Here is a 14786-nt window from a genome sequence, read left to right as displayed (position 1 = left end):
TTGGTGATGGTGAGGGAGAGGGGGCATGTGGTGGCCTTGGTCTTAAGCAAAATTGGCCCAAAAACTGAAAAAGGCATTGAGGTTTGTCCAGTTGCGAAAGCGCTAGGAAAGGCATAGACTAAGAATTTCTTCGGTTACTTCCATGTGTTCTATGTCTGAACTTGGTTCATAGTATTGGTTGCTAGCTGTTCAGTTCAGATTATTCCTTGAGGCCAGCATTTTTGTTTGGGTAATGGATTGTTGTGCTTGGATTTGACATCTTTGTCAGCTTTTTTTCAGTCTGCTCCTTCATTGATCCGAAATGGAAAGGCAGGTTTTCCCATGGATTAAGAATTTAAGAGTGAATCTGGAAAAAAAATGGGAAAAAATGTCAATTGATCTCTCTGGTACTTGGTACTTGAGTTCATGTCGATTTAACTTTGAATCAATGAAAGTGTTCCCTAATTTACTCCATATGAGACAAGTAGTTGATCAATTTTCATTCAAATCCACTGGTTGATCCATCTTAGAGAAGACTAAGGTCTCTAAACTTTTGTGTCCAAAAAATTGTAAACTTATTATACTTTTATTAATACAGTCCTAAATCTTTTAATTTTATTAATTGAGTTCTAAACTTTTTCAAGTTTTACCAATTGAATCCATCCAGCTAATTTTGACAGAAAATCATAACGTTTTTTTATAATATTTCAATATTTTTCATTGTTTATTGATTTTTTTTTTTTTTTTATCTTCTTTTTCCAATCAAGTCCTTAAATAAACAAGTTGTCAAACTTGCATAACTTTTCTAATCGAGTACTTTCAGCTCAATTGGAGCTACATGCAAAAACAAATGTCAAGACACTCGTTAACGAAATTCTTTGTAAGTTCAAGGATTTGATTTGATGAATTAAATTTTTGAGGACTTGATCAAAATAATGTGCAAATTCAAAGACCAACAGCGAAATTTTTTTCTTAAAGAATAAACTTATGCTAGAGGTAGTATGCTCCCCACCCACCCGATGATTGGCTTCTCGGTACACTTATCTGTCATATCACAATAAATAAGAAAATAAAAAAAATTAATCATCCATTCAAATTCAATTTATGGATTTGACAGATTATTCATTGATAGAAAAAAAAAATGAAAGATCCGGCTGATAGAACCAGCACAATCAAGAATCAAATCGAAAAAATTACAAAAGATAATAAGAAATGATTTTTAACTCCAAAAATAAATAGAAACATTAGATATAATAAAAGAAGCTACCCTACTGAACTATTAACATCAATAAAAAAATATTTTGCATAAACTAAAAAGAAGAAATGTTAGATTAGTCCGTCAATCATATTATTCTTTCAAAATTTTAATTGAAAGAATATACATAGGTATACTTCTCTGTATCATTAATATTCCGAAGATCACTACACAAATTTTTTCGATAATTTAAAAAAATGATCGATAAATACATTTACAATAATGAAATAAATAAAGAAAATTCGTTAAAACAAATAAAAATACAATTTATTTTATTTGGACTATAAAAAAATCAATTTCAGGTATTAGTAATCAAAATTCAAAGATTTTCTTATCCTATTTCTCACAAGCATATGTATTTTACCAATTATATCAAACGCAAATTTGTAACTTGTATAAGTTAAGATATATCCTTCAATATCACGGAACATCTCATTTTCTTAAAAATGAATTAAAGGATTATTTTAAAACACAAGCAATTTTTCGTTCTGAATTAAAACATAAAAATATTTTGAATTCGGGAACAATTCAATAGAAAAACTGGTTAAGGTGTCATTATCAATGTGATTTATCTTCGATTAGATAGTATCAATTAGTATCACACAAATGGCAAAATAGATTCAATCAAATGTGTATAGTGCCAAATAAAGATTTAACCAAAAGGCGTTCTGATGAAAAAGATCTATTAATATTAATTAATTACAAAAAATTAAATGATTTTGAATCAAACTCATTACCAAATTCAAAATATAACTTTCAAAAATACTATAGATATGGTCTTTTCTCATATAAATCGATTAATCATGAAAATAAGAAGGATTTATATATTTATGTATCACCATTACGTTTAAATAATAAGCAAGATATTTCTTATAATTACACCAAGATATATATATAAAGGTAAATTAGTTGATATGCTATGAGGTATTATCTCTATTAATTTAGAAGACGATGATATTATGAATTTGGATAAAATGACATATAGAAAATATTTTGATTGGAGAATGTTTGTTTTTTGTCTTAGAAATAAAGTCGACGTTGAGTCATGGATTGATATTGATCCCAATGGTGATAAAAATACTAAGATTGGGGTTAATAATTATCAAATAATTGATGAAATAATTAATAAAATTGGATCGAAAAGGTCTTTTTTATCTTAAAATTTCCCAAAAGTGAAGGAATTACGGCATCCAATCAAAAAGAGTCCTACGTTAACGGCTCATTTCGAGCATTCTTCATATATGAAAAGTTGTCGTTGAAAACTAACACGACCATCAAACTAAAATTTTGAAATCTGTACTAATCTTATTTACGAGTTACTCAAAAGGGCTTCTCTCATCATATGTTGAATTTGGGATGTCACAATATCCATAACTAGCAAATATCCATCAGGGGTGGATACCTAGGCACCCAAAGACAAGGAAGGGCGTAGATTGATAACCATCTTACAATGATCCTATTTTGTGTGAGAATTTATGCATGAATATCTCATTGCCGCAATTGCAGGACTCTCGTACCTAACAAATCTGTCTGTACAATGCCCCAAAAAAAAAAAAAAAAAAACCACTTTAAATAGCTAAATTCCTTAATAGCCCCCCTTTGCTTATTCCAAAAGGGACATAATTTGTTATCAACTCCCCACAATTGTCAAGAATTCCATGAAACATCTGAAATTAGCCATGAGAATGATGTCCAAGGGTTAGACCGCAGACTCTGGCATGCCACAAATGCCAAAATCACCATCTTCAACCTGTGATTGTTACAGGAAAACTGCTGTCCCAGCGTATCTCTCTTTCTCTCTCTAGAATCATATAAAGAGACCACAGGCCCTGAAGCTGAGCTCCTGGTAATTCAGAGGAACCAATCCAGCAAATCTCAAACTTCCTTGAGTCTCCCTCCTCGTCCTTCTTTGGAGGAAGAGGAGGCTTTCAAAAGAGAGGAATCTTGGCACAGCTGGTTCTTTCTTCTTTCTTCTGTCCCCCGTCTCCTTCACGATGGCCTCCGGCGACATCTCTTTAGAACAAATCAAGAACGAAAGTGTCGACCTTGTAAGCATTTCTTGGTTGCAGAGCATGTCTCCACATGGACATGAGAAATCATCATTCATTCTTGCATTCCAAGGCTTCCTGGCTAGACCAACTTAACCTTTTCTTTCCATTTTAGCCTTCATGTGTGTTCTGCATTGTGCCTGCAGGAGCGAATTCCCGTGGATGAAGTGTTCGAACAGCTAAAATGCACAAGAGATGGTTTGTCGACTGCAGAGGGCGAGAAGCGGCTTCAAATTTTCGGCCCTAACAAGCTTGAAGAGAAGAAGGTAATGATTAACATGTCATTGCATTATTTTTTATTTTTTCCCCTTTAACGTTCATAGAGTTCTTTTACTGTGAATTTCACATGTATAGTAACATTGATCTACATTATATGACAGGAAAGCAAGTTCCTCAAGTTTTTGGGTTTTATGTGGAACCCTCTATCATGGGTCATGGAGGCTGCTGCTATCATGGCCATTGCTTTGGCTAATGGAGGGGTAATGACATCTCTCCCTTTCTCTCTCTCTCTCTCTCTCTCTCTCTCTCTCTCTCATAAGGAAAAGATACATGAAAATTACAGGGAAAGGCACCAGATTGGCAAGACTTTGTTGGCATTGTGACATTGTTGATCATCAATTCAACTATTAGCTTTATCGAGGAGAACAATGCTGGAAATGCCGCGGCTGCTCTGATGGCCGGTCTAGCCCCCAAAACCAAGGTGTCTTCCACTGGTTCCATGTTTATGAAATTTCGACACACGAATTAGCCATTGTTATCTTAAGTTTGTTTAACTGAAGTTCGCGAATCAATGAAGGTGCTGAGAGATGGTATGTGGAATGAGCAAGAGGCCGCAATCCTGGTGCCTGGAGATCTCATTAGCATCAAGCTAGGAGACATTGTTCCCGCGGACGCTCGTCTCTTGGGAGGAGATCCCCTCAAGATTGATCAGTCTGCCCTCACCGGTGAGTCGCTGCCCGTTACAAAGCACCCGGGCGACGAAGTGTTTTCAGGTTCCACATGCAAGCAAGGTGAGATCGAGGCTGTTGTTATCGCCACCGGCGTCCATACCTTCTTTGGCAAGGCAGCCCACCTTGTCGACAGTACCAACCAAGTTGGTCACTTCCAAAAGGTATCGATCATATGTGACATTCCATTGATTCAATACTTTGAAATGATTGTCCAAAACTGAAAGTTGACATTGAGATTATGCTAATTTGAGTGTGCGATTCCTTTCTAATTGTCCAACTAGGTGTTGACGGCTATCGGGAACTTCTGCATTTGCTCGATTGCATTGGGCATGCTAGTTGAAATAGTAGTGATGTACCCGATCCAACATAGGAGTTACAGAGATGGTATCGACAACTTGTTGGTCCTTCTCATCGGAGGCATCCCGATCGCAATGCCCACTGTTTTGTCTGTGACGATGGCCATTGGGTCTCACCGACTTTCACAACAAGGCGCCATCACCAAGAGGATGACTGCCATCGAGGAAATGGCCGGGATGGATGTGCTTTGCAGTGACAAGACCGGTACTCTCACCCTCAACAAGCTCACTGTTGACAAGAGCTTGATCGAGGTCAGTAAACAGGCTCTAAATTCCAGTGATTGCACTCTAACAAAAGCCTTCCTCACCGCATTAGTCAAACATAAATGTCGAAGTAGAATTTCAATATTTTTCCGGGGTCGATCTCCGTTACAGGTGTTTCCAAAGGATGCAGACAAGGACACTGTTTTGTTGCTTGCTGCCAGGGCATCCAGGGTTGAGAACCAGGATGCAATTGATGCTTGCATTGTCGGAACATTGGCTGACCCCAAAGAGGTGGTTAACATGCCAAGCTTGTTCGTTCATGTTGCATCAATGTTGATGTTGCCTACTTCTTCAAATTTCAATTTGGAATGTCCTTCTACAGGCAAGGGCTGGAATTACAGAGGTGCATTTCCTGCCTTTCAACCCGGTGGACAAGCGCACTGCGATCACCTACATCGACGGTAATGGTGATTGGCATCGATGCAGCAAGGGTGCTCCAGAACAGGTGGCTTATTCATACTCAGAATTACTCCAAAATTTTCTGAATCATCTTTAGTAACTTCTGTTCTTGTATGCTAGATTATGGAACTTTGCAAACTCAGTGGGGATGCAAACAAAAAAGCCCATTCGATCATCGACAGTTTCGCCACACGTGGCCTCCGCTCGCTCGCTGTTGCTCAACAGGTCTGTAAGCTTCCCAAGCCAATAATCAGATACAAGATGTATTTCTTTGCATGTTCTTCGTAGTACTATGTCTGGAGTCATCACATTGTCTGGGCACTCCCCAGACGGTTCCTGAGAAGACCAAGGAGAGCGAAGGAGGGCCATGGGAGTTCGTCGGTATCCTGTCTCTGTTTGATCCTCCGAGGCATGACAGTGCAGAGACTATCCGCCGTGCCCTCGACCTCGGTGTCAACGTGAAGATGATCACCGGTGATCAACTAGCAATTGGCAAAGAGACTGGCCGTAGGCTTGGCATGGGTACCAACATGTATCCATCATCTTCTCTTCTTGGCGAGTGCAAGGATGCGTCGATTGCATCTATTTCCGTTGAAGAGCTCATCGAAAAAGCTGATGGATTTGCCGGCGTCTTCCCCGGTAATGATAAGTCCCATCTGACAATTTCCCCTTTTTAAGTACAAGATGGACTAATACACACGTTGAACATGCAGAGCACAAGTATGAAATTGTTAAGAAGCTCCAGGAGAGGAAGCACATTTGTGGAATGACCGGAGATGGTGTTAACGACGCGCCTGCACTCAAAAAGGCAGATATCGGGATTGCGGTGGCGGATGCGACCGATGCAGCTCGAAGTGCATCGGACATTGTCTTGACGGAGCCGGGACTGAGTGTGATCGTAAGTGCCGTGTTGACAAGCAGGGCCATATTCCAAAGGATGAAGAACTACACCATCTACGCCGTCTCCATCACAATCCGTATCGTGCTGGGTTTCCTGCTCGTGGCTCTCATTTGGAAGTTCGATTTTTCGCCTTTCATGGTTCTCATCATCGCCATCCTAAACGATGGGACCATCATGACCATCTCTAAGGACAGAGTGAAGCCTTCTCCGGTTCCCGACTCGTGGAAGCTCAAGGAGATCTTTTCCACTGGCATAGTTCTCGGAACCTATCTGGCTCTAATGACAGTGCTCTTCTTCTGGCTTGCGCATGATACCGACTTCTTCCCCGTAAGCCAAAGTTACTTCTATGGCAACACACATACAGCAAAGAAAATATGCTTATACTATAAATTTTGCAGGATACTTTCGGTGTGAGGTCGATCAAAGGAAGTGAAGACGAGCTGACTGCGGCGCTTTATCTCCAAGTCAGCATCATTAGTCAAGCACTCATCTTTGTAACCCGATCACGAAGCTGGTCCTTTGTCGAGCGCCCTGGACTCTTGCTTGTTGGTGCCTTCTTTGCTGCACAATTGGTACGTGACTTTCATGCTTTCGACTGGCTGTGCACACTTAATCATCTGCAAATATAGCGGCTCATGTTATGATTTCTTATTAAGGTGGCGACGCTCATTGCCGTGTACGCAACCTGGGGCTTTGCTAGGGTTCAAGGCATCGGATGGGGATGGGCCGGAGTGATCTGGATCTTCAGCATCATCACGTACTTCCCACTTGACGTCCTCAAGTTCTTTATCCGCTACGTGTTGAGCGGCAAGGCTTGGGACAATCTGTTCCAGAGCAAGGTTCTCTCATCATCTTTTTAACATCAATTCCTTTTAATGGATTTTCCCTTCTTTGGCTTTAATAGCTCACTACAATGATGCTATTTTTTCTACTAATATCGATAGACCGCGTTCACGACCAAGAAGGACTATGGCAAGGGCGAGAGGGAGGCGCAATGGGCTTTGGCTGAGAGGACGCTCCACGGTCTTCAGACCCCACAGGCATTGTTCAACGACAACAGCAGCTACCGGGAGTTGTCCGAGATTGCCGAGCAGGCCAAAAGACGTGCCGAAGTCGCGAGGTGACTAGCTTCACTTGTCTCATAAATCAGGTTATGAATTGCCTAAAGGCAAATACACTCATTGTCTTCAAACTTGGTTTTCCTTGTTGGAAAAAATTTGACAGGCTAAGGGAGCTCCACACACTCAAGGGACATGTTGAATCAGTGGTGAAGTTGAAGGGGTTGGACATGGACACCATTCAACAGAACTACACAGTCTAATTAATTAAGTTGATGTAGCAAACAAAGGAGGTCCAAGTTTCGTTTTGAAATGTAGGGAAGGAAGAAGGAAGGAGACAGGAGAGGTTTTTGTTTTCTTCTGCAATTTTGCTTTTCGTTTGTTTGGGTTCTTTTTGTATTATAAATACTAGGAAGTTAAGACTGCTTGTTGCCGAAGATTTGTTGTGTTTCACCTTTGAAAATGCAAAAATCTGTTGGGACCATCCATGAATGAGCTATAAATCATATGAAATAACTTCTATGAGCTTTTACTTTCATGTCCTATGTCATGAAAAGACGGAAGTTCTTTATGACATCGACACCACTGGGGAGAAACTACAGCAATGTGAATTTTCGGCATTAATTTTCCTACCCTCCAATCAATCAACCACTGAATCACTGATCACTGGAAAATACTCCTTTTGCCAGGTCTAACCAACGCGAATCGGGTTGGGCTATTTAGAGATAAAGAAAATGGCGGAATGCCGGTAAAATCAACTTATCGGCACCTCAAAAATCTAGCTAGGCCGTGGTGCACGAGCTGGTCAAGCATTTAACCATTCTTGTAATGTAATTATCATAACTTTAGTAAATAACATGAAAGACCGACTGAAAGTTTTTGAAAATGCTGTTGTCACTGCAGTTCTGCTAGTATGTTCTGCATGGAAGAAGAAATTCTTACCACTCTCATAATTTCCTTACGAGTAGAATTTTTAGTGTGCTGCTGGGAATCATAATGACGTATGTAAAGCGACAAAGGCTGCCCGATGACACTGGTTCATCTATGTTACTGTTCATCCACCAAAACCAGTTCTGAGATCAACATGCTACCTGAAACTATATTACAACTTAGCATGTGAAGTAACACTGATCTTCCATCACCAATTTCAATCCAATCAAACACAAACTATTTTAAACCAGTCCCACCCCATTCAAGTCCTATTGAATCAGGTAGTTTCGTCCTTCAGTTATGGTACCATCTGCAGAATTCGTTGTAATGAGATCATTCCCTTTCATTCATGTTTAACATCTAATAACGGCAACCATTTGTTTCAACTATTTCTTACTCATTTTTGCTTCCTAAACTTCTACCAGGATATTGAAAATATTATCCTGCTACGTTATCTTCTTTCTCTTGACGGTCAAATCCCAGGAAACTTCAACCATTCGTCACCAGCCAGTTTTTTCAACGACCTTTCCTTTATCTTCACTTATCCAGAACTTGTGTTTATGAAATCGAAATGGAATTCCATTCTTTGTTCAGCATAAAGGGAGAGCTGCAACCTCATTATTTAGCTTTCTTTCTCCAGTATGAAGCATATTTTTAAAGGTCCGATTCCCTTAAAATTGGGCGTTGAGGCCAGAAGTTGAAAGGTATAATTGGAGCCATCTGAATTCCTAGAGGCTTTTTGAGGCTTAGAATTTTGACCCTTGGAAATTTTTTTGCTAAAGTGGTTTGTAGGGCATCATAACCTATTTGATGTAGTCATGCAGGCAATAGTCATGAGGCATTCATATGTATGTGGAGCTTTCAAGTTAAATACTAGGTTGGCATATCTGGAATACATGTAATGAACTAAGATATTAGAGGAGATGAGGAGAATTGAGGCTGACAAGAAGAATTTATATTTAGATAACAAAGAGAATAGATGAGAAGAAGAGATGGTAAGTTGAGAGAGATTACTGTTCTGTATTTCCTTTATTAAGGGAAATACCCAAAGAGATGAGCTTATATCTGCTCTTACAACTCATGCCACTCGCATTACAATTGTATAATGGGAAATCGACCTAAAGTAAACCACCACGTAGTAATTTTCCTACTACTATTTATAACTAACAGCCTTGTGACAATCATCATTCTCTAATCTATTCTCTCATAAGATGAATATTGTCACCAACTTTAGTAATTTTGAACAATGTTGTGATTCTAAACCTGTTAAAAAATCTGTTATTACGTTTTGACAAGTTGATGATTGTGGTTTTTTTTTTTTTTTTTCACAATTGATTGATCATGAGCTGAAAATGCAAGAGAAAGAAGTAATTTTCCAACTCACTAATGATAATGATACCTTGAAGGAGAGGCTGCAAAATGTGGATAATCAATTGAACAATGGCTTACAGAATGAATTTGCAAGAATCCAAGTGAAGGAGAAGACATGTCAGAGTCATGCTAGCATTGATAAGAGCTTCAATTGTGCTAATCATCCGTAAGGTTCATACGAGGGTGCAACATTGCTTGCCGTAGATTGCGTCACAAATGTAATTCTGAAATGTGCAGCAAAATGAAGGAATGCTCGAGATTTGAGATGAGATGGAGATGAGGTTGAGGTTGGGGTTGGGGTTGGTCTTCTGCTTCTTCAGTGTTTGATATAGTTCTTGTTCTTGGTCTTGTTGAGATGACCTAAACAAGATCAAAGTAGATTGAAGATTTGGCTGACATGAAGCTCTTTCTGAGATGATGAAGGGCATTCTGTAAGGGTTGGCCACAGCTAGTAGGCTGGAGCTTTGGCTGTATAGGCTGGGGTTTTTCGGTTTACTTGTTTCTAATGTTGGTGAAAGGCCTCTTTGAGCTGTAATCCTTGTTGATATTGGTTTACAAAAGTTACCGAATCAGTTTCTTCCTTTTTATCCTCAGCTTTGCTGAAAATGCATAATAAAAATGGCAAAGTCTGTGCTCAGCACAGCTTTTTGTTAGATGCGGACTTGTTATACACACAAGGACTTATCCCATCAACAAGGAATATCAGCACGGCACAGTTTCTGTGCTCAGCAAAGCACAGCATGATACAGCGCAGAAGCACAGTTTCTGTGCTCAGCTTATGGACTTGAGAGAGAGAGAGAGAGAGAGAGAGATGTACTCTTTAAAACACAAAACAAGGAATATCAACGCAAGATATATCCCATCAAGAAGGAATATCAGCACACACAAAAACTGTGCTCAGAGATCGCACGGCACAGCACTGGAGGCACAACTCAGCAAAACACTGCATAGCACAGTTTCTGTGCTCAGCACAGCTCTCTGTTCAGATATGGACTTCTTAGAGAAAGAGAAAGCCATGAAGCTCTTTGAAACAAAAAACAAGAAACATCAGCACAGTATTTATCGCATCCACAAGGAATATCAGCAGGACACAAACTGTGTTCAGAGAGCGCGCAGCAAAGTACAGGAGGCACAAGTCAGCACAGCACTGCAGGCACAGATCAGAAGAATGCAAGCCAGACTCCACCACATTGTTTGATGCAAAAGACAAACATCCCAACACAATAAACCTTTCCTATACAGCAGGCACAACTCAAGACAGGGTACATAGCCAAAACATCCCAAATTCTGAACTACATTGCCAAATCCCCAAACATATGGTAAACAGCCAAATGCACTTACAAACAACACAAAAACTAGCCTTTTCAGTCTACAACTCAACGTCCTCATCTAAAAGTAGGCACTGAGCATCCACTAGCATTTTCCGGTCCACAACTTCACATTCCACTATCAATTCTAGATTCTTCAGCGCATGAAGATTCTGTGGTATCAATTGAAGCCTGGCTTGGTGAAATTTGAACAGTCCCTACTCTTGTTTGTCTCTTGAAGATGGATGGACCTCCCATGTCAATACCTCTATTGCTATTAGGCATCTGCAGTAAAAACAAAACAAAAAGCTCTATCACTATTAGGCATCTGCAGTAAAAACAAAACAAAAAAACAAAAAAATTCAACATATCAAGTTGTTCTTCCTTTTGATGCACATATAAAACATTAGACAGAGATTACCCTTTTCTTTTTGTAAGGTGGGGGTTTGATTGGCTCACCATTGACTTTGGGCGACATTTTTTTTCCATTCATAATTGGGAAGGGAAATTGGTAACATCTTTCATAAGCATCTTTCTTAAAGCAGTCATTGACATAATCACCAATATCTAACTTCATGAAAATAATGCAAGATATTGCATGTCTACATGGTATTCCAGAGATGTCCCCTTCCCTACAAGCACAGGGCTTCCCAGCCAAGTCAACCACAAATCTATCATCATCCACTTCAACCTCAAACTTACTCCTCGTAGCTGCTCTAGGAATACAATATCTGGACTCCAATTTAGTCTTATCCAACTTCATTCTAATCCTTGGGCAAATTAGATCTGTTTGATCAGCCATTAACTGACTTTTCTCAACCATCCACTCCATCAACTTAATTCTTACCCCTTCAAGCATCTCAAGTATGGGTCTTTCTCTTGGTAGCCAAAAGTATTCACTGAAGGTCTCACATAAGTTGTTATCAACCAAATCACAGTTGGTACCCGTCTTGATAAAAGCCCTACAAAAATGCTCAGGGGCCTTGCCTCATGAAGTCTTCGTAACCTTTAGGGCACACCATCTTCAAATCCGCAATTGTTAGGTCAAAATCAGCTTCAAATGTACACCTCACAGCCCTCCAAAAGAGATTCTTAAGAGCATCCCCTTTGTACAATTTTTCCCAATTAGCATATATGTGCGCTGCACAATATTGATGCTCTGCAAGTGGAGATAGCCTTGAAACTGCATTATCAGTCCCTGCAACCAAAATCAGCCAGTAAGAAACATACAAATCACATCAACGATTGCATTAGTGCAGCGTAGCAACATTTAAAGACAAAAAGTGAGATATTACCTTTTGCTGGTCACTGATGAAAGTCCAACCCTCGCCTCTGCCCACCCTCAGGTCACTAAATAATAAGGTGAGAAACCAACTCCAAGATGCCTCAGACTCAGCGTCCACAACTGCCCAAACAATTGGAAACATTTGATTGTTTCCATCTTGTCCAACAGCACACAACAACATCCCCTTCAATCCAGTCTTAAGAAAGCATTCGTCCAATCCCACAACACGCTTACATCCTGCTAAAAATCCTCTTCTCAACTCATCAAACCCGACATAAAACCTCTCAAATATTTTGGTTGCTGGGTTGACTTACATTCTAAAAGTTCCATACTCGCTATCTCGATTCAGCTCCTCCAGATAAGATCTTAGCATATCATACTGCTGCTCCATCGGTTCCTTTATATGACTATGAGCTTTCCATATGGTTCTCCAAAATTCTTTTTCATCAAGTGTAAGGGCAAAACTTTCTCTTGCATATGACCACATATCAGCAAAGGAGTAAATGAGTCTGGCTCTAATCTTAGGTATGTACTCACGAGCAAGCCATGTACCAGTTGCTTGGCTTATTGTTAGGGCTTCTATTGCAATTATGTGGATCACCAACAATCTTTATGATAAAAGTTTTGTCATCCAGTATCAAACTAGATGTCCACAGAGTCTCTCCCTCATATATCACAAGCGTCTTAAGATATATCTCCAGATGAGGATTTTTCTGTCTGCAAATTGAAGTTAATCAACCGCTTCACTCAAATAAAAGATGGCTCTGGAACTCTGTCAAGAGTAGTCTTTTAAATGCCTCAAAGAAAGCACACAAGCTAGAAAAAGCCAAAGTAAACACAAAAATCATAAAAAACTGTATGATGTTTAACACGCCCAAGTACAGCTAAGTGTGGGTTTCCACTTATAGGGACGGCAATCATGATAGGCCCAAGTAGAGCTAAGCATGTGTAGTGCTACATCCGTAGCTTGATACAATCATGAATTTGCAAATTGGACTCATCTTTATTCCTAAAGTAGGACACATCCTGCAGTGATCAACAACCCTATTTTCAGGATTCCGTAACAGATGGGATTCCTTAGGCCGTGAGGTGTCAAATGGGTGTGTTGGGTCGGGTCAAAAACAGATTGACCCCGTTTTAACCTATTTATATTTTTGCCTTGACCTGTATTCAACCCTACCCATTAAAACCCATACCCACCCGCCCACCTATATTGGAATTTGGCAGGTGTTTTATGTTAAGTTTTGTAAGATTAAATTCAATGAGACTTTTAGTTAATGAAAGTAGTATTTGCTTTATATTTTGAAAATAAAATTTATTTTTTCAAAAGATCTAGAAAAACTTGTCCAATATGTCAGTAAACCCATTTACTATGGAAAAAGAAAATCACAGGACAAATGTTACGAGCAATCAAATTTTCCACCAATTTCCCTCACTTTTCCCAGCACAATTCTCTCCCTCTAGCTCTCTAATGGAACGAACGTGAAAAAATGGAGAATATCGCATAAGAAGTTCCATTAAAAAAAAAAAAAAATGATAGAACGATTATACACCCCTCTCACTCTCCAACAACTCCACCTTCTTCACTGATTTCACGCAACACGAGCTCTCTCTCACAGCGCACAAACTCAGCGAACGCACGCAAGAAAAACATACCCTACTTTCCATCGAACATAAAAACAAATACTTGGTGCGCAACTCAGAAGAGCCAATGCATGTTCAAGAGGAACGGGAAATGGCCTCCGCAGATCGCCGGCACGAACCCCGAATCTCGGTAACCGGACACAACAAATAAAGCAACACTAAGAAAAGCACGGTGAAATGATCATCCACGCAGTACGTGCAAATGAAGAGCCCGTTGACTACGCCACGACGAGCGTCGAAACAGGACCCTTGGACCAACGGGGAACGAAAGAGGATGACCTGGACAACACGCGAGCGAAGGCGAGAAGAAAAGCCCGAGAATCGCGGACACACCTGTAACAGTCCCGAGCTCGTTGGAGGACGAAGCGACGGGAGCAGCACCTTCACGGAGAGGGAGAGAGACGCACGGATCTCAGAGAGGAAAGGGGCAAGCCTTCCTCGCCTTCTGGAGGGGAAGGAGACGGGTTCGATCGAAGTAATTGGCGCGAACTCCGAGAGTGAACCGAGGGCTCGATCGGGCTCCAACGAGCGACACAAGAAGAACCGGCCTGAAAGTAAGTGGGCCGAAAATGGATTCTGTGGAAGCCCATTAACACAGAAAGAAGAACCGGCCCTAGAGTAAATGGGCCAACAATGAGACTCTGTGGAAGCCCATTAACGCAGAGTTTGATTTTTTTTTTTTTTGTCGGAACACAGAATTTGATTGAAATTTAGACGATCCATATATAACCCGCCCAAAAAAATGAGAGTCAAAAAATCAGTTTTATGACCCGTTTCGACCCCTCTACTCGTCTCCATCTCTAAGAACGATGCATGAAAATGCTAATTTTTCTTCATTTTTTTCCCGAGTTGATTTGCGCTTAATCTTGATTCTTGGACCTTTTTTTATTTGTATAGATTGTTAAACCCAATGTTTCATCCTTGCTCATTTGATACAGCATTAACAATTTCCTTTCTTCCTCTGCTTTTGTAATTTTTTAAATTGATGAATCTGATTACGATTGAGTTGTCCTCCTACCTAGATCACTTGCATGGTCAT

At 40.0% G+C, this 14786-nt stretch overlaps 3 protein-coding genes across 8 annotated transcripts in view; 1 reads left to right on the top strand and 2 right to left on the bottom strand.

The window, feature by feature from the left end:
* Positions 1-14786, bottom strand: part of LOC115751000 (protein FAR-RED IMPAIRED RESPONSE 1) — a 146105-nt gene that overhangs the window by 30242 nt on the left and 101077 nt on the right. The window lies entirely within an intron of this gene.
* LOC115751012 (ATPase 8, plasma membrane-type-like) lies at positions 2886-7671 on the top strand. The gene is made up of 15 exons (XM_030688677.2): positions 2886-3282; positions 3429-3548; positions 3663-3761; positions 3845-3982; positions 4079-4393; positions 4514-4840; positions 4964-5083; positions 5175-5297; positions 5372-5476; positions 5581-5890; positions 5965-6479; positions 6551-6724; positions 6809-6991; positions 7097-7272; positions 7377-7671. The coding sequence occupies exons 1-15, from the start codon at positions 3229-3231 to the stop codon at positions 7471-7473; spliced, it is 2856 nt and encodes a 951-aa protein (XP_030544537.2). The 5' UTR covers positions 2886-3228; the 3' UTR covers positions 7474-7671.
* On the bottom strand, positions 10727-14239 carry LOC115750990. Of its 5 annotated transcripts, none has more exons than XR_007198032.1 (4): positions 14081-14239; positions 12114-12820; positions 11240-12016; positions 10727-11103 (listed from the first exon to the last, which is right to left on the bottom strand). XR_007198032.1 is itself a non-coding variant. In XM_048277095.1 (3 exons), the coding sequence occupies exons 2-3, from the start codon at positions 11675-11677 to the stop codon at positions 10948-10950; spliced, it is 594 nt and encodes a 197-aa protein (XP_048133052.1). In that variant the 5' UTR covers positions 11678-12820; positions 14081-14239; the 3' UTR covers positions 10727-10947. The 5 variants fall into 5 exon arrangements, 2 of the variants coding, with proteins under 2 accessions (XP_048133052.1, XP_048133053.1); XR_007198034.1 differs by having other exon boundaries at positions 12159-12820; XR_007198033.1 differs by lacking the exon at positions 10727-11103 and adding an exon at positions 11123-11146.

Source organism: Rhodamnia argentea, chromosome 4 (assembly GCF_020921035.1).
Source record: "Rhodamnia argentea isolate NSW1041297 chromosome 4, ASM2092103v1, whole genome shotgun sequence".
Taxonomy (NCBI): domain Eukaryota; kingdom Viridiplantae; phylum Streptophyta; class Magnoliopsida; order Myrtales; family Myrtaceae; genus Rhodamnia; species Rhodamnia argentea.
The sequence above is the reverse complement of the archived record's forward strand: the minus strand, read 5'-3'. Positions and strand labels throughout refer to the sequence as shown.

Excerpts from the sequence above, each read along its gene's own strand:
- LOC115751012 (XM_030688677.2), top strand. The coding sequence starts at position 3,229 with ATGGCCTCCGGCGACATCTCTTTAGAACAAATCAAGAACGAAAGTGTC. Across the intron at positions 5,298-5,371 it reads GCAAGGGTGCTCCAGAACAG|ATTATGGAACTTTGCAAACT; the intron begins GTGGCTTATTCA and ends CTTGTATGCTAG. Across the intron at positions 7,273-7,376 it reads AGACGTGCCGAAGTCGCGAG|GCTAAGGGAGCTCCACACAC; the intron begins GTGACTAGCTTC and ends AAAATTTGACAG.
- LOC115750990 (XM_048277095.1), bottom strand. The coding sequence starts at position 11,677 with ATGCTTGAAGGGGTAAGAATTAAGTTGATGGAGTGGATGGTTGAGAAA. Across the intron at positions 11,104-11,239 it reads CACCTTACAAAAAGAAAAGG|ATGCCTAATAGCAATAGAGG; the intron begins GTAATCTCTGTC and ends TTTTTACTGCAG.